The 24,149-nt window shown below is 40.0% G+C and overlaps 1 protein-coding gene across 6 annotated transcripts in view; it reads left to right on the top strand.

Annotated features, from left to right (window-relative positions):
- Window positions 1–24,149, top strand: part of LOC122563179 (C4b-binding protein beta chain-like) — a 37,602-nt gene that overhangs the window by 10,282 nt on the left and 3,171 nt on the right. For 5 of the 6 annotated variants that reach the window (XM_043716698.1, XM_043716697.1, XM_043716695.1 and 2 more), the window contains exons 4-7: window positions 2,480–2,553; window positions 6,387–6,572; window positions 18,800–18,893; window positions 19,978–20,051. In XM_043716698.1, coding sequence (XP_043572633.1) covers window positions 2,480–2,553; window positions 6,387–6,572; window positions 18,800–18,893; window positions 19,978–20,051 — 428 coding nt within the window. The remainder of the gene's footprint in view (window positions 1–2,479; window positions 2,554–6,386; window positions 6,573–18,799; window positions 18,894–19,977; window positions 20,052–24,149) is intronic. The other variant, XM_043716700.1, reaches the window with a different exon arrangement.

Below are 24,149 nucleotides of genomic sequence, written 5' to 3'. Positions count from 1 at the left end.
GAGCAGGAGAATCGACGTTTCGGGCATGACCCATTCCACACTTTCCTCATTCCTGAAGAAGGGCTCATGCCCGAAACGTCGATTCTCCTGCTCCTTGGATGCTGCCTGACCTGCTGCGCTTTTCCAGCAACACATTCCAGCTCAATACATTGGTTGCCTACGAAGTGCTGAATTCTGGGTAGTTCCAACTGTGAACTTGCAAATTGTCATTTTAAGTGATTCAGAATATATTCAATGAAGAGACAACATTTAATTTCTAGTTAATCACAAGATTCATAATCAATTATTCAAATTGCTGCATTTATACCAAGCCAGCACCATGTACAAATTATATCAGTATCTGTAGGAGTAATAACCTAGAGGTAATAATACTGTCCTACTGTCTGGCAACCTGGATTAATGCTCTGGAGATGAGTTACAATTCCACCGTGGCAACTGGGTGGTTTTAAATTCAGTCCATTAAATAAATCTCGAATTAAAAACTAACAAAATGTAAGGTTTAGATTTGGCAGTGACACATTAACCTCCAAAAAGAAGTTGAGCTCCTTCGTGATTTTAAAATAGTTTATTAATAAGGTACAGTTTAAATATGAAGCATAAAATAAATGAACTGAGTCAGCTTGTGACTGGGGGGAGTAGCTTTACAAATTCTTAAGAAAGACGGGAGTGGATTCCTGCAGCTGGGGGTGGCAAGCCCTTGTCTGTTAAGTTCATTCCTCCCTTTATTTTCCTGAGTTTATTGAAGTGTCAGGAATTTGTTTCCCATTGTCTCTTGCCAGAGGAAGACTGCCCACTTGCATACCAAGCACTATTAATGTGCTTTCTTGAAAGGTCAAGAAGTTTATCTGTGTCAATGACTTGGCTGTTGGCTGGGTGAGATAAAACAAACATCATCTTTCAATCTATTTAATGTTGGCTGCCAATTTTTAAATTCTGCCCAATGGGTGAAAGAGGAAACAAAATGGCAAAAGACTCCGCGCTTTCAATTTTAACGAATGTGTCTTGTGGCCTGTGTGCAACCTTTCTTGAAAATATCTTTCTTTTAGGGCACTATTATTGTTTTATCTCAATCCCTGGTTACTAGGAACGGTTTATGCCTTTTCCAAAGGGAGTGTAGGGGTGAGGGTGGGTTGCAAGGGTTTAAGAGGAAGCTTAAAAAAAACCTGCTGTGTCATGTGATCTCTGACTATGCCTGCTGATTCTGTAGGAATTTTGTTGTAATATGAGAACTACTGTTCCAGACCTTTCCCATGCAAAATAGAAATTCATTTATTTATGTAACCAGAATTTCCGCTAATACGTTGTTTCCTGATTTCCCGAATCCTGTGCACTGAATAAGTTAGGAAGAGTCAGAGAGTCATACAGCACTGAAACAGACTCTTTGGTCCAACTCGCCCATATCGACCAAACATCCTAAATTAATCTAGTCCCATTTGCCAGCACTTGGCCCATATCCCTCTGAACCCTTCCTATTCATATACCCATTCAGACACCTTTTTAAATGTTGTAATTATACCAGCTTCCACCACTTTCTCTGGCAGGTCATCCCATACACCCACCTCCCTCTGCTTGAAAAAGTTGGCTTGTAGGTCCATTTTAAATTTTTTCCCTCTCACCCTAAACCTATACCCTCTAGTTTTGGAGTCCCCCACCCCAGGGAAAAGACCTTGTCTATTTACCCTATCCACACCCCTCATGACTTTATAAACCTCTATAAAGTCTCTCCTCAGCCACTGACGCTCCAGAGAAAACAGCCCCAGCCTCTTCCTGTAGCTGAAATCCTCCAACCCTGGCAACATCCTTGTAGTTTTTTTCTGAACTCTTTCAAGTTTCTCAACATCCTCACACAATGAAAGATTTTTCTTTCCAGTATTTTTAACATGTAATTATCAATTTCAAGCTTACATTTGTGTACTTTTCAAAAAGTCAAATGGCATTTCATTGTTTCTGTTCAGCATCCATACAGACCTCAGTGAAGAAAAAAATAGCATGGAAAAACAGTTTGAAGAAACTTAGTTTAAAATCTGAATGGTTCATTTTATCTTTATTACTGGCTCATGATTCATTGTTCGAATAAAATTGGTGATTCAATCAGCTTAATTTGTGTTCATTGCCTGAAACGAATCATTTCTGATTTGTCCACATCTAAGCAATGAAATACTTCAGGCTAGATTACTTTACCAAGCAGTGTTTTCTTAAATTCACTTCTAGAATGTGGGTTTGACTGGCATTGCTCATATATCACCCATTACTACTTCCCTAAAGAAGGTGGTGACAATTGGCCACTTCATGAACATTGCAGTCTGTGCGGTGTAGACACATCCACACTGTTGTTAAGAAGGGAGGTCACGAATCCTGACATGCTAATAGAGAAGGAACACCTATATATTCCAAGTGAGGATGATGTCACAAAGCACTTTGCAATACCACTTACATTCATGTGATGCACGGTGAGTGATTTCAGTTTTCAATCTTTCAGTTATCGGCTTGTTGGTAGCGACTACCGCTTGTGCACAGCAGATGGTTGGGATGGCCAGGTCCCAACATGTGAAAGTAAGTGTCAGCTCTGTGTTTTACATTTGGCTTATTTTGATGCCATGCCATCATTGAAGTCTATTAAGTGCATTCATGAACTTTCTTTAGGTCACCTCATGTGGTTTAAGTTTCATTGTGTCCCTCTTTTTTTTTGAATGTACGGTCTCCATTTTTCAGTGTAGCCTATTGGTAGTACGTTTATAGTGGTAATGGGACATACTTAGCTGAGGACATCCCAACATTCTGTAGTTGCTTTTGTTTTGGCCACCGGTTGAGGAAGGTCAAGGTTGCAAGAATCGTTTAAAGTCATAGGCAGTGTTGTGGGTGGAAATGTGGAGGAGGGGAGGTCCAGTAAGGCACGGGTGCTTGGAGTGGGGAAGCAGTAGGCAAGAAATAACACAAAATCTGAGGCTGACACTTTGACATTGTTCTGAGGGAACATCACATGGTCTTAGATGCCATATTTTAGACCAGCTATTACACCGAGCCCTTGCTGACTTGTCAGATTTTTTTTATGTATCCCAAAGGCCTGCTTTGAAGAACCATTGAGTTATTTGTTTCCTGTGTGATATTTAGCCCTCACAGAGCATCATTAAAATGGATAATCTGTATGTAAATTGACCTTTGCTGCAGCTCCTGTAATACAGCAATGAATATACAAACTTCCTCATTGGCTGTAAAGAGCTTTAACACTTCCTCTGATCAGGAATAGCACTGCACACTGCAATTTATTTTGAGCAGGATGGAGAACAATGGAAGGTCAAATGAAATCAAAGCACCTACTACTTGAAAAGCTGAGAAGCAAAGGAGGGCTTGGCACTTTTGCAAGTTTAAAGCTAGCCACATTTTGATCAAGCAAAGCACCTTAACTCACCATGTGGGGAAGAGTCTTCTAAGAAAGCTTTAGATAATCTGTGAAGAATTAATTCACAACTTTGATATTCCCAGCTCGTTCTCCCCACCCACTTATTCAATTAAAATAACATTGGGACCTTCCTGTTGTTATGAACCAGGCCCCACCCTTCCAAAAACATTAAGAAGGTAGCCTGGACCCCGATGTTTTTCATTTTAAATGCAGATATGAAGTGGATATTCCAGGTGTGATGCAGCTGGTCAAACCACTTGGCTTTAAGCAAAATAGAATTTATTTATAGACTACAATTGAAACACAGACAAAAGAAAATGGAATTTAGAATCACTTAACTATTGGAAAATCTAACCAATCGGATACAGCACATTAACTAAGGAACTAATTCAGTAACATCCCACAATCACACCCCTTGACAAAAAGTTAAATTGAAACACAGATCTTTACAGGCAGGAGGGAACAGCATCCAAAGGAGTTTCAGGGAGAAAATCAGGTCAGGAATCATCTGCTGAAGCTGCAACCTTTCCTGGACTCCATGATCTTGTGACTGCCACAGCGAAACCAATATAAAAGAAATCTGAACTGGGAGAATTGACAACTCCCCTGCCATTTGTTAAACCAAGCTCTTTCTCGACACCTTGGCACCTTTGCCATTAGGGCCTCTCTTTTCAAAAAAAAAACCCAAGGTCAAAATAACTTTGTTAAAGTGACAGTATCATCACACGCTGAATCTGATCAGTAACTGATTTCCACAGTAAGCAACTAGAAAATTAAAATTGATTGTCCATCAAATTATGTTTCCCTAGCTGTCACATGTGGTGGTCTTGCACCTATCAGTAATAGAAAAGCTCCAATACTGTTGAGCGACTCATGGACATATGGGATGGTAGCAGAATATTCATGTAATGATGGCTACTCATTGATTAGCACCGCAACCCTCACCTGCCTAGAAGATGGGACAAGAGTCCACCTTTGTGCAAACATACTGAAGTACAAGATCAGAATCTGCTTTAACTGAATGTTACAGCTGAAGTTGGGAAAGTTGATATTTATGTTTGAGTATTTTATTATTGTTTGCAGTCCACTGTCTTGGCATTATTGATAGGAAATGAGAGAGGAGTTACATGCAAACTAAAATTAACATACTAAAAGTTTTGTTCTGTTGTATTTGTTGCTTGCCTTTGTTAAATTTGCTTTAAAATTAGTTTGGCACAATTGAAGCAGGCACTGAGTTGTTGCACTGGATGCTGACAACTTTGGGAATGGAAGCAGTATTTTGAAGAGGATAAGAATATTGGAAATGAAGACCTTGTCCATAACAGAGACAGCTTTATTGGTCTCTACAAGCCCAACAAGACCTGATTGAAATCTGGCTCCAGTAGACAAGAGCTGGGTCCAGAAAGCCATTGTGGACTATCAACTCATCATTGGTCTTGATGCCACATTTGTTTTGTGTTGTGGGGGTGAACTGCAAACTGTTTTGGCTTTTTTGTGTTCCCTGTTGGTGGCTGTAAGTAAATGCTCCTTTTGGAATTATCCAATTACTTCCCTCTTTGTTATGTTCATGTACTGGGTATTGACCAGATGCAGTTCTGCACTGGGCATTGGTGGCAGAGTGGTGGTCCCATTTAGATTGGATGTAGCAACAGAAGATAAACTGTGTGGCATTATGGTTAAACAGTGGCAAGGGTGAGAGAATGGCGTCATGTACAAAGGAGTGTAAGCCATGTACTGCCATTGCCTATGCTGTGAGCAGTGTTGCTTTGAGGCTGCTACCCCATTGCACTACTGCTGAGGGACAACCAGGGAATACCAACACTTGTCTGGTTGCACGTAAACATTTCAAAGCTGCACAGGCAGGAGGGATGCTGATCTTTGGGTGGGGTGCAATCTATCAAACCATATTTGGAATACTGTGAGTAGTGTTGGGTACCCAGGAAGTACTTAAGACAGACAGATAGATAGATAGATAGATAGATAGATGGATGGATGGATGGATGGACGGACGGACGGACAGATAGAGAGATAGAGAGATAGAGAGATAGATAGATAGATAGACGGACGGACGGACGGACGGACGGACGGACGGACGGACGGACAGATAGATAGATAGATAGATAGATAGATAGATAGAGAGATAGATAGATAGAGAGATAGATCGATAGATAGACAGACAGACAGACAGACAGACAGACAGACAGACAGACAGGCCGATCGACCCATCCCCGGCTAGCAAGGGGACCGGGGGCCCCGGGGAGGAAGCAGGAGAATGGGGCTGGGAAACACACCAGCCATGATCAAATGGCAGAACAGACTCAATGGGCTGAATGACCTAAGTATTGTCCTAAATCCTTCCATTATAAAATGGAGCTAGAGTCGGAAATGAACAACGTCATATGAGTGAGATAAGTGGTTAAGGTGCATTTGGTAAGATATAGGTTGAAATCCTGTGGCAAGAATCCCTCCCAAAATAACCTGACAATGCACACTCAGCCAGTAAACATAAGATTTAGCCCTACTCCTTCGTGTTTTATTGAAAGTAGACATTTTTTGGTATATTTCCTGCATAGTTTTTGATTTTCGCTTCCCTGTAGTGTGGAAACAGGCCCTTCGGCCCAAAAAGTCCACACTGACCCTCTGAAGAGTAACCCACTTAGCCCCATTTCCCTCTGACTAATGCACTATGGGCAATTTAGAATGGCCAATTCACCTGATTTGCACATCTTTGGATTGTGGGAGGAAACCAGAGCACTGAGAGGACACCCACATAGACACAGACATGGGGAGAATGTGCAAATTCCACACAGAGAGTTGCCCAAGGCTAGAATTGAACCTGGGTCCCTGGCGCTGTGAGGCAGCAGTGCTGACCACTGAGCCACCATGTCACCCTATTCTTATAGATTTTAGAATGAGTGCAGTTTTGTTGACCTTTTGAAAAATGGATAACACAATACACTTTAAATAAAGGTTGTTCTTTTCCCAGTTGTTGAATGTTCCCGTCCTGTCACACCTGCACATGCCTACGTTGAAAGAGGATTTGGACACAAGTACAAGTATCAGCAGGAGGTGGTCTTCCGTTGCAATGAAGGTTTTGAAATGATTGGTGCGAGTGTCATTAAATGCAGTGAGAATAACATCTTTGTGCCATCGCCACCTATTTGTAGATTACGTGAGTAACCATCTCTTCAACTGGAAATAGTTTGTTACTGTAGGAATTAAAACTGAATTGAACTGTGAAATCATGGGTCAGCTTTTTGGGAATGGAAGGTGGTTTGACAGTGAACTGTTTCAGTATTTGCTATCAGTGACCCTCTGAGAGTTTGAGTACACACATGTTAGTGCAAAATTGCTAAAATTACAGTCTAATGCTCAGGGCTGTGCCACAGGTTGCACAGGTTGAAAGGTTTTATTCTTGCATCCCATTAGATGTGGATTCTATCATCTGTGAATCCACTAATGCTTATCTCAGAGAACCAATTTTGTGAAGTAACAGTAGATTACTTGAGCATGAAAACAGTAAGTCAACTGAATGGCATACTCCAGAATGTGTACTTTTGCTTTATGAACACTACATTAATTCAGAAACATTGCATTATAGCAACACTGCTTTATCATTTTGTTTTCATCCAATGTATAGGAACAGCAGGTTCTATGGCAAGTTAGTATATTAAACAGAAATAATTGTGTACTTAAATTGCCCTTTCCTTTTTATATGTTTTAAACCCATTCTATGGAAGCACTATCAACTGTTGTTTCTTTCTCATTCTGTTTTCAGTATCTGCTGCTACAAGAGCAGGGGATCAATGTCAATTTTCACCAGTTTCCTCCTGTCCCCTCCCCCCCTTATCCCAGATCCAAATCTCCAACTCAGCACTATCCTCTTGAACTGTCCTATCTGTCCATCTTCCTTCCCACCTGTCCACTCCACCCTCCACTCTGACCTATCACCATCACCCCCCACCTTAATCTACCTGTCGCATTCCCAGCTACATTCCCTTACACCCCAACTCCATGCCCTCCCATTTATCCCCCACATTTCTGATGAAGTACTTATGCTCAAAACGTCTACTCTTCTGCTCCTCGGATGCTGCCGGACCAGCTGTGCTTTTCCAGCACCACGCTGTAATGTGTGAAACTTATATCCATGTCAATAATCTGGTATGTTTTGTATAGGTTACAATGGCAAGGTTGTGTGGTATTGTGGTTGATGCTGTCCTGAAGGCTGAGTGGTTTTCTGTGAACGATGGTCTGTTTAAGTTTTGGTGGTTGTTTGAAGGTGAGAAGTGGAGACATAGGGATGATCTTGGTGAGATGCTCAACGTCTTTGATGACATGTTGAAGGATGTGAGTAACATGGCGTAGTCTCTCCACTTTGGTGAAGTACTGGCTGATGAAGAGTATTGTATTGGTCATATCCAGTTTCTGTGTTCTGATAATATTTTGGAATTATCTCTCTGCCTCATTTAATTGGATAGAAGGTCATCTCTTCACATGTTATTCAGCTGTTGACATTTTACTCACTGCATCTGACACTTTTGATCACTTGAAGCAGCTTATTATTTGTCACACCGTTTGTATAATCTTCGAATCTCTCTGACTTTCGTCTCTCTGCCTATAAATTCTCTGTCTGTGTGCTTCTCTCGTTTCACCAAATGAACGGTCTGTGCTCCGAAAGCTTGTGATTTCAAAGAAACCTATTGGACTGTAACCTGGTTTTGTGTGACTTCTGACTTTGTCCAAGGATCCAGAGGAGAAGTAGAACTGACTGGGTTGCTCAGCAGAGTGTCACCATGGATTCAATGTGCCAAATACCCAACTTCAGTGCTATTATTGACAATGACTCTTAATATTTACACTTTACTTTTGTAATGTAACAACTAGTTTATTCTAATTGTTCAACAAAGTGATTTTTAACTATTGTTATAACAGTTAGGTAGGAGTATTGTAGCAACAATTCTAAAGTGTGGAATCATTTGAAGACCTTCTTTAATCTGAATACTGTTTGTTCAGCATCAAGGCAGAAATTATGGGCATGCACCACCAAGTTGGAACATAGTTTAATTAAATTATTGAACTTTAGTCCCTCAACTTGTTACCAAATTGACAAAGTTTTGAGAGCAACTCATAGCCCCATTGCTTACAGCCTCACAAGAAAATGGGTTAACACCTCTGAAATTCTAATGTAGACAGAGGCCAAATAGCTGTTCTGTTCCACAGTTCAAGGTTCAGGAAGATAAGGAGGTGGTACATTTCACAAAATTTTTGTATCTGTTAGATTGCCAAGTGAATGTTGGTGTTTGGCTGGGGCTAGGCAAACATATTTATTTGTATCTCAAGTTGATATTAACTTTAACTATTGATTTGATTTATTTATTGTTACATGTATTGAGGTACAGCTAAAAAGCTTTGTTTTTGAGCAGATCATAGTCAAGCAAGGGTGTAGAGATCAGAAAGACTTAGACAAAGGCATACAGGTTACGTTGCATAGTGTGTGCACTAGGCGAGAGCAAGGTCAGCATTATTTGAGGCTAGAGAATCCATCCATCGGTCTAATATTAGCTGGGAAGAAGCTGTTTCTGAATCTGCTGAGTCTGTTCAGGCTTTTGTATCTTCTGCCTGATGGAAGAGATTGTTGGAGGTCATTATTGGGATGTGAATGGCTCAGCATGATGTTGACAGTCATTCTCTGGCATTGAGTCATGTAAATGGAGTCCATGTATGGAAGGTGATGATCTGGGCTGTGCAAACACCTTCTTCTGTAGTTTCATATGGTCCGGCGCAGTGATTGCCATACCAGACCATTATGTACCCGGACAGTATGCTTTCAGTGGTGCATCTTTAGAGGTTGGTGAGGGTCCTTATGGACATCCCAGATTTCCTGAGAAGCCTGTGGAATAAGAGACGTTGGTGTGCCTTGTGACCATTGCATCTACATGGGAGGTCCAGGACATGTTGTCTGTTACTGCCACTCCTCGCAACTTGACGCTGTCTCCCCTGACAACTTCCATTCCATTGAGGTAGATGTTTGGGTGGGGAGGTGTGTTTACCCCTCCTTTCTTTCTGAAGTCAATGATCGGTTCTTTATTTTTGCTGATGTTGAAGGAGAGATTGTTCTCACTGCACCATGTCACCAAGCCCTCTATCTCCCTTCTGTATTTTGACTCATTGTTGTTGGATATCTGTCCAACTGTGGTGTCATCAGCGAACGTATAGACAGCATTTATTTGGAATTTGGCAACACAGCCGTGGGTGTACAGGGAGTGCAGAAAGGGGCTGAGGATGCATCCTTGGGGGGCTGCAGTCTTGCACATTGTTGTGGAGGAGATGCAGTTGAGGCAGCATCCGAGGAGCAGTAAAATCGACGTTTCGGGCAAAAGCCCTTCATCAGGAATTCAGGCACCCTGCCTCTATTCCTGATGAAGGGCTTTTGCCCGAAACGTTGATTTTACTGCTCCTTGGATGCTGCCTCAACTTCTGTGCTTTACCAGCACCACTCTAATCTAGGCTCTGGTTTCCAGCATCTGCAGTCATTGTTTTTACTGAGGAGATGCAGTTACCAACCTTCACTGATTACTTTCTGTGGGTCAGAAAACTGAGGATTCAGTTGCAGAGGTTAGAGCCAAGACCAAGATCACTAAGTTTTGAAATCAGTCGGAAGGGGAGAATGGTGTTAAAGGTTGAGCTATAGTCAATGAGCACAAGTCTAACGCCGATGTCCTTGTTGTCCAGATGTTCCAGAGATGAGTGTAGGGCTTGGGATATGGCATCTGCTACCTTGCTACTCAATTATTACTGATTTAAGCCGATAAAATCTATTTTGCAATATTTTTCAGTGAAGGATAAGTGTTTTTGTTTGGGAATGTAAGTTGTTTTCCTCTGTATATAGTATTCTTCTATCGAATACCTTGATTTGAAACTTTATTTTGAGTACAGCAATGTCTCCCTAGCTGCAATGCTTGAATCTTACTTTTTCCAGTTGTGTGAACTCACAGGAATAAATATCAGTCAATAATCTGACCTGTAATGGTAGAGTTGGACTATGCCTGTGAAAACTGGCACTGTTGTTTGGATGATTTCATTCAGGTATCCTGATGAGAATTAGGGAGTCAAGAATGATTTCTTGACCTGGGCAGCAGTGCATAGTTGCAAGAATGATGATTATAAACGCCACTCTGGTTTTGAGCATTAGAAATAAGAATGGAACTAGGCAACTGCAGTTCCAGCTAAATGACAATGAGGAGGCATTGGAGCAGCTTTTGTAATATTATTTTCTCAGGGCATATTGCACATTCCATTGAAAGTCCTTGTGTATCAGTTCACTATTTTTTTAATGACACATTAATGAACTCAAATTTGTTTAACAGTCTGAATTTAGTTGTTCCACTATCTCACAGCTGATGGGGTCGTGTACAAATAGTTTCCATTCAATTTACTCCTGCAGCTAAAATAGTCATAGAGACATAGAGATGTACAGCACGGAAACAAACCCTTCAGTAATTGGCTGGACAGGATTTTATTTAGTAAAATTCATTCAAATTTTCCGATTGTTATATATTCAAAAATGAACTGATCTAATTCAGCAATTGAATATTTCTAAAGATTTTGGAAGCGTATGTTCTCTTATTGTTAAAATTATTAATGCCCTCTGCAGTGTTTTTATATTAAAGCTATGACTTAAATAATCATAAGGATTCAGAAGTTTGCAACTGTTTTGGGGATTTTCTCTGCTTCTTCCTGCTGTTGACTCAGATGCAGTGCACTAGTAACTTGCCAGCTCATCAAGTGTAAACCCAGAAAGTAAACTTTAAAAACTATTTCATTGGGCTGCGTCTGATATGAGTCAGTACATCTGTACATATAGTTTTGAGGGATGTTATGGTTGCCCTTGCCCAGGTCATTTGAGGGCTGCCTAACTTATTGGAACACGCACATTCCTCTCTCACTGACATCAGTCAGATAACATTTAACTTTGCTCATGTAAACTGACAGTTCAGTGCAGCACTGCGACTGGACTGTATTTGTGGATGTGCCATGTTTTGGTTTTAACATTAAATTGAGGTCCTATCCGCCTCTTAGTTGAGATGTAAAAGATCTGAAGTCCTTTTCTGATGAAATGTCTGGAATTCTGAATGACAGTTGTCCCTTTACTTACACTGATGGGGCTCATTAATGAGTTATCTGTTCTATTGTTGCTTGAATAAACCTATAGATTTGTTTGGATACCGTAATGACTGTGTGGCTGATAACAGTAACAATAAAAGTAAATCACAGCCCAACCAGTTGGGCTGTCCTGAGGATGTTATACAAATCTTTCTTGGGCCTCACATGGTATATTGCTTCTACTTATTGGAACATCAGGAAAACATTGTAGAAATAATTCCACAAGTACTATAAGACTGCTGAAGTCTGTGGCTAATCATATGAGGAGATCATAGAATCTCTTCAGTGTGGAAACAGGCAATTTGGCCCAACAAGTCCACACCAATCCTCTGTAGAGTAACTCGCCAGACCCATGCATTACTCTATATTTACCCCTGACTAATGCACCTAATCTATACATCTGACCTCTATGGGCAATTTAGCATGGCAAATTCACCAAACCAGCACATCTTTGGATTGTGAGAGGAAATCAGAGCAACCAGAGGAAGCCCATGCAGACACCGGGAGAATGTGCAAACTCCACTCAGGCACTCACCTGAGGGTGGAATCGAACCCAGGTCCCTGGCAATGTAAGCCAGAATACTAACCACTGAGCCACCATGTCGCTGTCAGATCTGTCAGGAACCATCATTTTGGTCTGTGTTGTACCAGCCACTCAGAATAAATATGGTAAAAGACATGGTAGGGAAAACAACAATAGATTAATAAATGTAGCTAATTTGAGATCTGCAAGTTAATCAAACCTCATTCATTCTAAATGTCACAGCAAGAGTTAATGATAGTTTCCATGGATTTTAGAATGCTCTGTTCCCAGAAAACTATAGATTTTGGAAGCTGGAGTACAGAGGATCTATAACGTAATAGAATGATGGAACAGTGTTCTGGATGGCCTGTTTCTGTTCATTTGCTCATAGAGAATGAGCTGAGTCAAAGAAGATGCTATTTGTATGGATGGCCAACAACTTGGTCCTGGGATTTTTTAAAAGAGCTCTAAATGCATAGACCGCTGGTTAAGCAGAGGGGTTTAACGAGGTACAGAATGGATTCTCAACGTCATCAATAAGTTAAGCGTACATTATATTGTGCTTATGTGGATATGAAGTAAGCAATGACTATCTCCAAGAAGAAAGTCTACTGATCACGGCTTGATAGTTGACAGAATTGCCACTAAAATGTCCAATGAGTGAATATAACATTTGTGCAAGTGTATATATTTTTTACCTATATATTGCTCAGTAACCTGTCATCCAAGCAATTCTGTTAGGTCTAACTTCCCTCAACATAACGTAGTACCCTCAGGTAGGTTAAATGGTCTGTTTCCATACTGTAGGGATTCTATGATGATTCTATGAAGCATCTGTGACACAGCTAAATGGTTTGCAGCAGCATGATCGTCCGAAGCAAGCCACCTATCGAACAACTGCAGACATATCGGATGTTATCAAGAGATTATGCAAGTGCTTTGCACCAAGAATCATTTGGCTGGATGTGGCACTGGCAGGCTATGACATTAAGAGGAAAATGTTCCACTCAAGCAAGTGACATTTTAATATTCTCCCAAATTTAAACTTTGGCACTCTCATAATAATACAGAACAGACCAAGTTAGCAAATAAGAAAGAGATCCATTTCCATATGACCTGAGAAGATAGTGATCACTCAAAAACTTGAACATGTTCCATGTAATTCTGAGCTTCAAAGAATGCTGGAAGTTAAAGAGACATTCCTTTGATTCTTATGAGCCTGTGTAATAGATGGCCTTTCATTTGATACATGCACAGACTGTTTTGACTTTATAATTATCATGGTGTAACATATCCCCATAGTCAGTACACATGTGGAATTCGGCAGATGCCTTTTACCACTATATGCATTTGCAATTAAGGATTAATGTGCTTACAATGTCAGCATTCCATCCACTTAACTTAGATCTGTCTCGCATCTATGCAGTCCTTTTGCAGGTTGCTGGAAATGTCGGAGAACTTGAACCTTGTTCGAATGGCCATTGGGGATTTCATGGAGAGGCAGCGCTTATTAGCTGCTTATAAGCAGCACTTTATTGCTGTTTTGGGCTTGTTTTAGATCAGCAATGAAGCAAATCTGCAACAGCATTTATTCAATAAGATATCTCTCAGATCCTCAAAATTAGCTCTCGCTCAGGGATAGTGGTGGTATGCAGGGCAGTGGGGTGTTGGTTATGGAGGTTAAAGCTTTTTGTATAGTTGGAATAGAGTCTGTTTGATTTAATTCTTGATTGAAGATGATCTGCCAGTGCAGTTTCACCACTACTGATCAATATTGTAGGCGGGTGATATATTTTTGCCTGGCTGTAACTGTACATGACATCATTTCACTAGGCATTGCATGATTATTGTAACCTGTTATCCAGGAGCACTTCAGCATACAGCTTAACTCAGATTCACAGTGTAGACCCTGAATTAGTCCAGCACATACTTATTTGGACTTCACAGAATAACAGAATTGTTAAAGTGCAGAAGGAGACTGTTTAGTCTATCATGTCTGTGGTGCACGGAGTATTTTGTGTTTGTGTCAGTTTTCTGATTTTTTTCCCCCTAACCCTATACATTGGTTCTACTTAAGTAAGTATTTAATACTCTCTTGATTGCCTCAGTTGACTCTGTCTCCTCCACCCTTCTGAGCAATGAATGTCCACAACCAAGCTACACACTGTATGAAATGTTTTTCCTCATCTTGCATTTGTTCCTTTTCCAAAACACCTTAAAACTGTGTCAACTGCTTCTCCATCCTGTTTCGAGCAGTAACAGTTTCTTCCAATTTTTCTTCATGATTTTGAAAACTCCTATCAATTCTCCACTTAGCCGCCTTCTCTCCACAGAAGATGATCCAAGATTCTCCAAAGTTTCCTCATAACTGAAGTTTCTCACTTGTGAAACCTTTCTCTTAATTATCATCTGCGCTCTCTCCAATGTGTTCACATCCTCCTAAAGTGTGGCATCCAGAACTAGACACAATTCTCCAGGAGAGATCTAACTCGCATCCCATATTAAGTTCAGCATATCCTCCTGGCTCATGTTCTCTGTGCCCATTAATGAAATCTAGAATATTGTATGCTTTATCAAATACTTTTGCATCTGTCCTGCTGCCTTTAATGACTTACACAAATTTACACCCAGGTCTCACTGTTCCTGCATTGGCTGCAGAGTAATATGTTTTATTTTACACTTTCTCTCCATTCATTGTACCACCTCATGCTTCCCAAATGGACATCATCATCCATATACTCCACCAACTTGTCAGTATCTTTTTGAAATTCTACAATGTCTTTCTCTCAGTTCATATTTCTCCTATGTTTATATCAACTACACAATTTGAAAATTATCCCTTGCCCTCTAAAATCTAGACAATGCTTATGTATATTAGAAAAAAAATCAGTTTCCAAACCTGACTCCTGGGGAGCTCATTACAAATCTCCCAACAGCCCAAAACATACCTTTAACCAGAGTTCTTTAACTCTGATCAGTAACCCAGCCAATTTTGTCTCCACATTGCTCGCATCCTTTTTCTTCCATGAACTATAGCTTCTTTATATGTCTGCTATGTGGCGTTGTATCATTGCCTTCGGAAGTCCATGTACATTGCATCAACAGCATTCCCTTCATCAGCCCTCTTTGTTATCTGTTCAAAAAACTCTATTCTCCCTCAGCAAATCCATGCTTGTTCTTTTAAATTAACCCATATTTTTCTGTTTGACTATTCATCCTATATGTTGTAATTTGTTTCTAGAAGTTTCTCCACCACCAAAGTCAAGCTGGGTGATTTTTAGTTGCTGGATTCATCTTTTCAACAATTACATCAGTCCTCTGGCACTATCCTGAGTCTAGAGAAGAGTAAAAGATTATGGTTAACCTTTCTGCAATTTCCACTCTTGCTTACTTCAATAGCTTTGGATGCATCCCATCCAGACTTGAACTAAAAACAAGTAGCGATGTAAATACTCAGTAAGTCTGGCACCATTTGTAGAGCTGGAAAGAATGGTATTATTTTTAGTCAGACATGATGCCTTCAGCATGGAAGGAGAGTAGAAATGTGATGGATTCTATGTCATTGATAAGGAGGTTGTCAGGAAAGAATAAAAGGGATAGGGAAGAGCAAGGGAGAGTATAAATTGTTTCAGGTAATGTACTTTCATGACCTCTTGTCTCTCCAGTGACTGTATACCAAATACAAGCTGCAAGTTAGAAGTGTGTTGGAATGTTGTTCACTTGCCTGGATGAGTGCTGTGACTGCAACGCTCAAGAAACTTGACATTTCCCAGGGCAAAGTAGCCCAATTGGTTAGCACCTAATCCACCACATTCAACATTTGTTTCCCTCACCATTGATGCAGTGTGGCAGTAGTGTTCACTATTACAAGATGCAGTGCAGTAACTAACCAAGGCTCTTCCTACAGCATCTACCAAACTCTTGATCTCTGCCATCTAGAAGGACAAGGGCAGCAGATGCATGAGCACATCACCACTTGCTAGTCCTCCTCCCAGCCACACACCTCAAGGCTTGGAACTATATTGCTCCAGTTTTATTACTGTTCTGTCAAAATCCTGGAACTCTCTTCATAAATGCACAGATATTAGCTAAGCACACTCTTTTTCTCAATCTCTTCATAACTTCATGTAATTGCTATTAACATCTGGGATGCAAATGCAACTAGTTGTCTTTGTTGCAAACAATACAATCATACAGCATAGAAATAGGCCCTTACACTAAAACTGGAACAATACAAAAAACATTAGAAATTGGCCCATTGGTCCATCATGTCTACGCTGACCTATAAATACCAAACCATACTAATCCCATTTATCTGCACTTGGCCCATAGCATACTATGGCCTGGCATTTTAAATACTTATCTGGATGCTTCTTAAATGTTGCAAGATCTCCCTCCACTACCCTCTCAGGCAGCATGTACCCTATTTCTGCCACCCTCGGTGATTTTTTTTCTCTCAGATCTCTTCTCAACCACCTTCCCTTCACCTTAAACTTATGTTCTCTGATCTTAGACACACCCGTCATGGGGAAGAGATTATTGTGACGGACACTGACTATTCCTCTCATAATTTTGTATACTTAAATTAAATGCCCCCTCAGCTTCCCCTGCTAAAAGGAAGACAAACCCAGCCTATTAAGTCTCTCCTCAGAACTGAGACCTTTCAATCCTGGGCAACATCCTGGTGAATCTCCTCTGCACCCTCTCCAGTGTAATCAAGTGCTTCCAATACTGTGGTGACCAGAAATGCACAGTGTGTGAAAACATCTTCTCCAAGTCCACTCTATCCAGACCTCTCAGTATTCTGTAAGTTTCAATGAGATCCTCCACTCACCCATTTGAGTACAGACCCAAAGTCCCAAATCTGTGGTCTAACCAATGTTTTATAAAGTTATAATAAGGCTGTCTTTGACTACACCCTGACTAATAAAGGGAAGCATCTTGTATGCCTTCTTCACTATCCTATCTACCTGTGCTGACACCTTCAGGGATCTATGAACTTGGACACCAATATTTCTTTGTTCCTCAGTCCAGAGCCACTGAATATGATCTGTTTGGATTTCCAGAAGGCCTTTAACATGGCGCCAGTCAGGAAGCTCCTAAATAAGATGAGAGCCTATAATGTTAGAGGCAGTGTACTGGTATGGATAGAGGATTGGCTGACTGCCAGAAGGCAGAGAGTGAGGATAAAGGAGTCTTATTCAGATGGCAGTCATGACAAGTGAAGTTCTGTAGGATCATTATTGGGACTACAATTATTCATGTTATACATTAACAATCTGGATGAAAAAATTGAAGTCATTCTTGTTAGTTTGCAGATGACACAAAGGTAGATGGAAGAACAGGTAGTTTTGAGGAAGTGGGGAGGCTGCCGAAGGGCTTGGACAGGTAAGGAGAATGGGCAAAGAATTAGCAGATGAAATAACTGTGGGAAAGTGAGGATATACACTTTGCTCAGAAGAATAGAAGCATTGACTATTTTCTAAATGGGGAAAGGTTTTAGAAATCTGAAGAACAAAGGGACATAGGTGTTCTAGTTCAGGATTTTCTTATAGTTAATATGCAAGTTCAGTTGGTAGTTAGGAAAGCAAATGCCATGTTAGCATTCAATTTGACAAGGTTAGAACACAAGATCAGGGATGGACTGCTGAGGCTCTAAAAGGCTCTGGTCAGACTGCATTTGGAATATTGTGAGCAGTTTTGGGCCCCATGACTAAAGATGAATGTGCTGACCTCTAGCGGAGGTTTGCAAGAATCATTATAAAGTTGAAGGCCTTGGTCATTTGAGGAGAAGTTGAGAATTTTGGCTCTGTACTCAATAGGAGTTCAGAAGGGTGAGTGGAGGATCTCATTTAAACTTGCAGAATACTGAGACGCCTGGATAGAGTGGATGTGGAGAAGATGTTTTCACAGATAGGAGAGACTAGGACCCAAAGCTACAGCCTCAGACTGAAGTGATGACCCTTTAGAACTGAGATGAGGAGGAATTTGACAACTAATTGCCACAGAAGGCTGTGGCAGAGATGGATAGATAGGTTCTTGATTAGTAAGGGCATCAAAAGTTATAGGGAGAAAGCAGGAGAATGGCATTGAGAAACATATCAGCCATGATTGAATGGCAGAGCAGACTCAGTGGGCCAAATAGCCTAATTTTGCTTCTATATCTAATGATCTTATAGTCTAACCATGAAATATTGGTGCAACGAGTCTTCATTCAAATGTGACAACAGCTGCTTTCAACATCAAAACAGTACTGAATTGAATAAGGCAAAGGATCCTATATGAACTGAGATTAATGGAACACAAACTATCAGTAACTAGTGTATTACTGATACAGCTGGGGTTGTCATAACTGAACATCACTATCCTGTGACATAACAAATAGGTGCTTTGCAGAGAAGGGTCTTCCATTACACGCCGCTGAGTTTCTAATGGCTGCTGAAGATGTTCCTACACTCATGTAAAATCTGTTGTGGTTTCTTAAGTTTGGACTGAATACAGAATGTTCAGACCACTATTGTGAGGTTTTTAATCAATGGAGTGAATTGGGTATATGTTTGCCAAAATATTTGAAATTACATTCAATAATGAGGACTAACTAGGCACTCTGGAACAGTGCAACAGTTTAGTTACCTTTGTTGTTATAACCCCCATTAATGATATTAAAATTTCATTTTGTGATTTTGTGGTTTTCTAACTTTTTTTCTGTGTAGCCGTAAATTGTGGTGATCCAGAAGAGATTTTGAATGGATATTATGAAGCAAATCATAATTTGGGAAGTAAAGTTATATATCATTGCAATGAAGGGTAAGTATTCTATTTTGCAAATTGCTGAATTGTTTTGCTAAAGGATTATATTTTTGATATGATTGTGTTTTTGGGGATTGTCACAGTGATTCCTTACGCTCTGATTCCAAATTTGTTTTTAACAAGTGCTCACATAGTAAGAAGAATGTTTGTTTTTTTTTGCAGACAGGATAATATATGTTGTGTTGTGAGTGAGGAAGGTGTCTGTGTAAAGCTTTGCTTCATTGGAAATGTGATGGGGTGCTTCAAAGGTTACATGAAACAGTTTCCCAGTAAATTTCAGATTTATTATTCATACTGCTGCAACGGCATTGACAGATGTTGTCTCCCTCTTCAGGTTCTTCCAAATCTACCACTTATATTTGCTGTGTAGTGACTCAGTTTCCTTTAACTGTACTTGCATCATATTAGCAAAACAATGGACATCTTCTAAAGTCCAAGCAATAGAAACAGCACCAGATCTTGCCAGAAAATAGAATCAGTGGACAAAATATTGATCAAATCAGAGTATAGAAAGCTGACGTTACCCCACATCACCTCTTTCAAAAATGCCTTCATCATATTGTCCCACTGAAGTATTTAAGGGTCAGATGATGAACCGCAGGAGCAAGGAGTCTGGGGTCAGATGTCCCACCTGTAAGAGCTTCTGGCCAAACAAACACCCATAGCCCTTCTGTACTTGATTCACCTGAGCCCTCTGATCCAGGAAGGAACAACTCATAGGTGAGAGACACCATGAAGGGGGCATGCAGGATGAAGATTGCAAGGATGAAAGGTTGTGGGCAAGGGCCTTGGCAACAAGGGCAGAGGTAGTTGTTGGAGAGTTTTCCCTTCCTGATGTTTGGGTTATTCAGTCAGATACTGAGAGCTCTGGAAGCTAGCAAGAAAACACCAGAGTTAGCATCCCTGCATGCCACTGGGTCAGTAATATTTTAATTATATAGCAGTTTACTTATTGAAATTAATTAGTGGTTTAATTTCCTGATCAGTATGCCATAGTAATTTCATTGTAACATTTTAACTTATTTTTCTCACAGTAGTGATTTCTCTTGATTTTCTACAATAGTTTGATTTACTTTTCTAGGTACAAACTGATTGGTAATGACAGTCGGTTGTGCACAGCCACAGGTTGGAGTGGTGAGGTCCCAACATGTAAAAGTAAGTTTAGGGTTCTAAATTTTGTAAAATGACTGACTGGATTTTCTTCACTTTTAATCATAAAGCATTTCAAGAGATGAAGTGGTGACTGAACTATTCAGAATGTCTACAGTGTTTTGATGGCTATCAGAAAATATTCAGAGTGAGAAGATAATTCTTGTTCAGTATTTCGCTTCAAATTTCTCTATTTAGAAAGCGAAGTTTTGAATAAGAAATGACCATCGACCAATCAAATTTCTTCCAATTGTCCACAGATTTGTCTTTCTTTTATTTAACTTTTCTGACCACTGAAGACAAAACTTCAGATTAGATACAGCAGGGTGGAGACTTGGGCAGAGAAATCATAGGTGGAGTTTAATCCGGGTAAATGCAAGGTGATACATTTCAGAAGACCTAATGCAGGAGGGAATTTTATAGTAAATGGCAGAACTCTTTAGTTGCGTCAACATACAGATGGATCTAGGCATATAGCTCCATAGTTCCCTGAAAGTGGCAACATAAGTGGATAGGGTGGTCAAGAAGGCATATAGATTGCTTGCTTTCATTGTTTGAGCTTAAGAGTATAAAAATTGGCAAGTCAAGTTGAAGCTGTATAGAACTTCAATTAGGCCACATTTGGAATAATGTGTGCCATTCTGGTCACCATTCTACCAGAAGGATGTGGAAGCTTTGGAGAGGGTACAGAAACAGTTTACCAGGATGTTCCCTGATTTGGAAACTGAGGGGAGATTGGATAAACTTGGTTTGTTTTCATTTGAGCTTCGAAGAAAGAGGACAACCTGACAGACGTTTACAAAATTATGAGAGACATGGATGGAATAGATAGTCAGACTCTTTTGTTTTATTCCCAGTGTAGAAATGCCATTAACTAGGGGACATAGGTTTATTATAAAAAGAGGAAAGTTTAAAGGAGATGTGAGATGCAAGTTTCATTACAATATCCACATAATGATTTGTATTTATTTTCATGTTCTCTCAGTCTTATGTGATCTCTCATCTTTTTTAAATCAACTTTTAATGTTTTTATTTGGTAAGTAAAGCTCTCGCTTTTTGGGTATACACTGGCCCTGCACTATAGTAAATAGCTGAACAGGGCGAAGGTGGGTACTGCAGATGCTGGAGATTAGAGTCAAGATTAGAGTGGTGCTAGAAAATCACAGCAAGTCAGGTAGCGTTCGAGGAGCAGGAAAATCAGTGTTTCAGGCAAAAGCCCTTCATTGGGCATCCTGTGTGGATTCCTAATGAAGGGCTTTCATCAGGAATAAATGTGTGAACATCTCCTGTAGCACTGAGAGGGTGATAAGTGCCTGGAATGCATTGCCAGAATAGTGTTGGAGGTAGATACAGTAATAATGTTTAAGAGGCATCTTGACAGATATGTTTATAGGCAGGTAATAGAGAGATAGGGACCATCTTGAGGCAAAAGATTGTTAGTTTAGAAAGGCATCATGTCAGCACAATATTGGTGGGCCAACTGTCCTCTTCTTGTCCTGTACTGTTCTTTGATACCTGTCCTCACATTTCTAAGATGTCTTTGGTCTTTTGTTTTCTGTAGATAGCATCTCCTTGGTCTAAATCCGACACTCTGAGAGATCATTAATTGAGTAAGCTCAGTGCAATAATGGGTCAAATGAACTACTTCTGCACCTATTTTTGAGCTTTCAATTTAATTTTCTCCTTCTGGACTTGCCATATTTTAAACCAGATGTTTGTCCAGCTCTTATTTGAGAAAATTAATCGAAATATGTAATAATAGTTCTCGTGAGAATCTTGTTCACACTGATATCTGCAGGCTAAAGATTCTTTAAAGAATTTATTCTGTGATGCTCTGCACTGGGAAAGCATTCTTGCCAAGAAAATCCAGAAAACAGCAGATTTGAGAGGACAAAATTTTTCCAATTAGGAGTGCTACAAACCTTGCCATTGCCAATCTCCATGTACTTTGACTGTTGTGGTCTTTTTAGTGTCATGATAATCATCCTGATTGTAAGACATATTATTTCCAATCCTGTTTATGGACTGAATTTGGCCTTTTCTCACCCATAGCCTGCTCAGTTTGGGTTCTCCCAGAATAAATCCAGGGCTCATCCAAATTTCAATCCAGATAAGTTTGCAAAACTATGTAATAAATTGTTCCTAGCTTATGTTGGCAGTAATAGGCTTCTGTAAGAGTTACAAAGGTAAACAGTTAGGACACTATTAGGTAGACCAGATCGAATTTTTTAATTTGTTCTTGGAACGTGAACATTGCAAGTACAGAATTGTAGCTATATTGTCGCAATCAGGTGTTTAGTGTTGCCATATTCTCGGATAGCACTACATTAAAGTGGAGCTGGGGTGGAAAGACATAAGAAGAAAATGCATGGAGTGTTCTGACTGCAAATTATTGTTGCTTCCCTCCAAGTCTTCCACCTCCAAACCAATTAATATTTTTTTAGATGGAAATAAAATTAAGGGCTAGGCTCATTTCTTAATGCCATTAGATTTAAATGTTGTTTCCTTGTTAACTTTAATTTTAGATTTCTTTTTCTTTTAGCTTGATAGCCTTCAATGGTGTCTTTAATTCTTTTGGCAAATATTTTGACTTTGTCTTTTTTCTTTCTCTATGCCTCTCCCGGCCGACTTGATTTCCATTATGATTTGCATTTAATTTCATGTTCTCTTAGTTTTATGTGACCTCTCATCTTTTTTAAATCAACTTTTAAAGTTTCATTCGGTAAGTAAAACTTTCGCTTTTTGGGTAAATACTGGCCCTGCACTATAGTAAATGTGTGAACACCTCACACTGTTCATCTGCAGTTAGTGCCTAGTTTGCTGTCTTTGGTCTCTAACTAATTGTGTAAAAGTTTGCCTCAGCAAAATTTTCATAACTGTACCATTGAAATTAATAATACTGCAACAAGGGAACATTTGTTCAAGTCTAGCTTGTGCCCCCTTGTTGATTGCCAGACAACTATTGCTCCAGCAAACTATCTTGAATGCACCCAAAAAAAATTCTCCACCTCTCTGACTTGATCTATCCCATATAAAATATCCCATTAAAACAATTTAGTTTTTGCTGCAACGTTCTCTGGTGCCTCAACACCAGCTCCATAGCCAAGAAAGCCAAGCAGCTACTTTCTGCGCAGGTTGAGGAAAGCCCATTTCTCCCCTCCCCCCCCCTCACCCCATCCTCACCACATTCTACAGAGGGTTCATTGAGAGTACCCTGAGCAGCTGCATCATTGCCTGGTTCGGGAATTGCACTGTCTTGGATAATAAGACCCTACAACTGAAAGATCATCGGGGTCTCTCTGCCCTCCATTACAGGCATTTACACACATGCTGCATCTGCAAAGCTAACAGCATTGTGCATGACCCCACACATCCTTCATTCAAATTCTTCTCCCTCTTGCCATCTGGCAGAAGATACTGGGGCATTTGGTCTCTTACGGCCAGACTGTGCAATAATTTCTTCCCTTAAGCCATCAGGCTCCTTAACACCGTATGATCACACTCTATTCCATTTGCAATTTTCAGACGACTTTTTGAATTATTGCTAAAATAATATTTTATTAATGATCATTCATTGTTACATTGTAAATTGTCTACCACTATGCCTATTGTCTTGTCAGGATTCACTGTGCTGCCTTGCATCTTTTGCACTTTTCTATGCACTTTATGCTGCCTTGTGTATGACTGTACTCTCGTGTAGTCCGTGTTCATATAATACCTTGGTCCTGGAGGAACACTGTCTTGTTTTTATTGTGCCAGCTGTATATGTTAGAAATGACAAATGAAGCTGCTTTACTCTACTATGAATTAATTCTACATTCAACCTATTCACTCTTGATATCAAAGCAGTTGAGAAAGTTCCAATTTGAGTACAAGTCCTCAACTGCAGCCATTAGACTCTATACTGATTACTTACTGCTAATGGAAAATTGTGTTTCAAACATTTGCTTGAAAACTTCAATGAGGTAGATTAGTGCAGTCAGTTGATAACATTTTTTATCATTGGCTACAATTTTGTTATTAAGCTTATGAGATAAAAAGGGACAGCAGTAGCATGAAGGGTGGAAACCAGCATGCTATTGTAAGTGGCTGTTCTTTTATACA

The sequence above is a fragment of the Chiloscyllium plagiosum genome, chromosome 26 (assembly GCF_004010195.1).
Source record: "Chiloscyllium plagiosum isolate BGI_BamShark_2017 chromosome 26, ASM401019v2, whole genome shotgun sequence".
NCBI lineage: Eukaryota > Metazoa > Chordata > Chondrichthyes > Orectolobiformes > Hemiscylliidae > Chiloscyllium > Chiloscyllium plagiosum.
The sequence above is the reverse complement of the archived record's forward strand: the minus strand, read 5'-3'. Positions and strand labels throughout refer to the sequence as shown.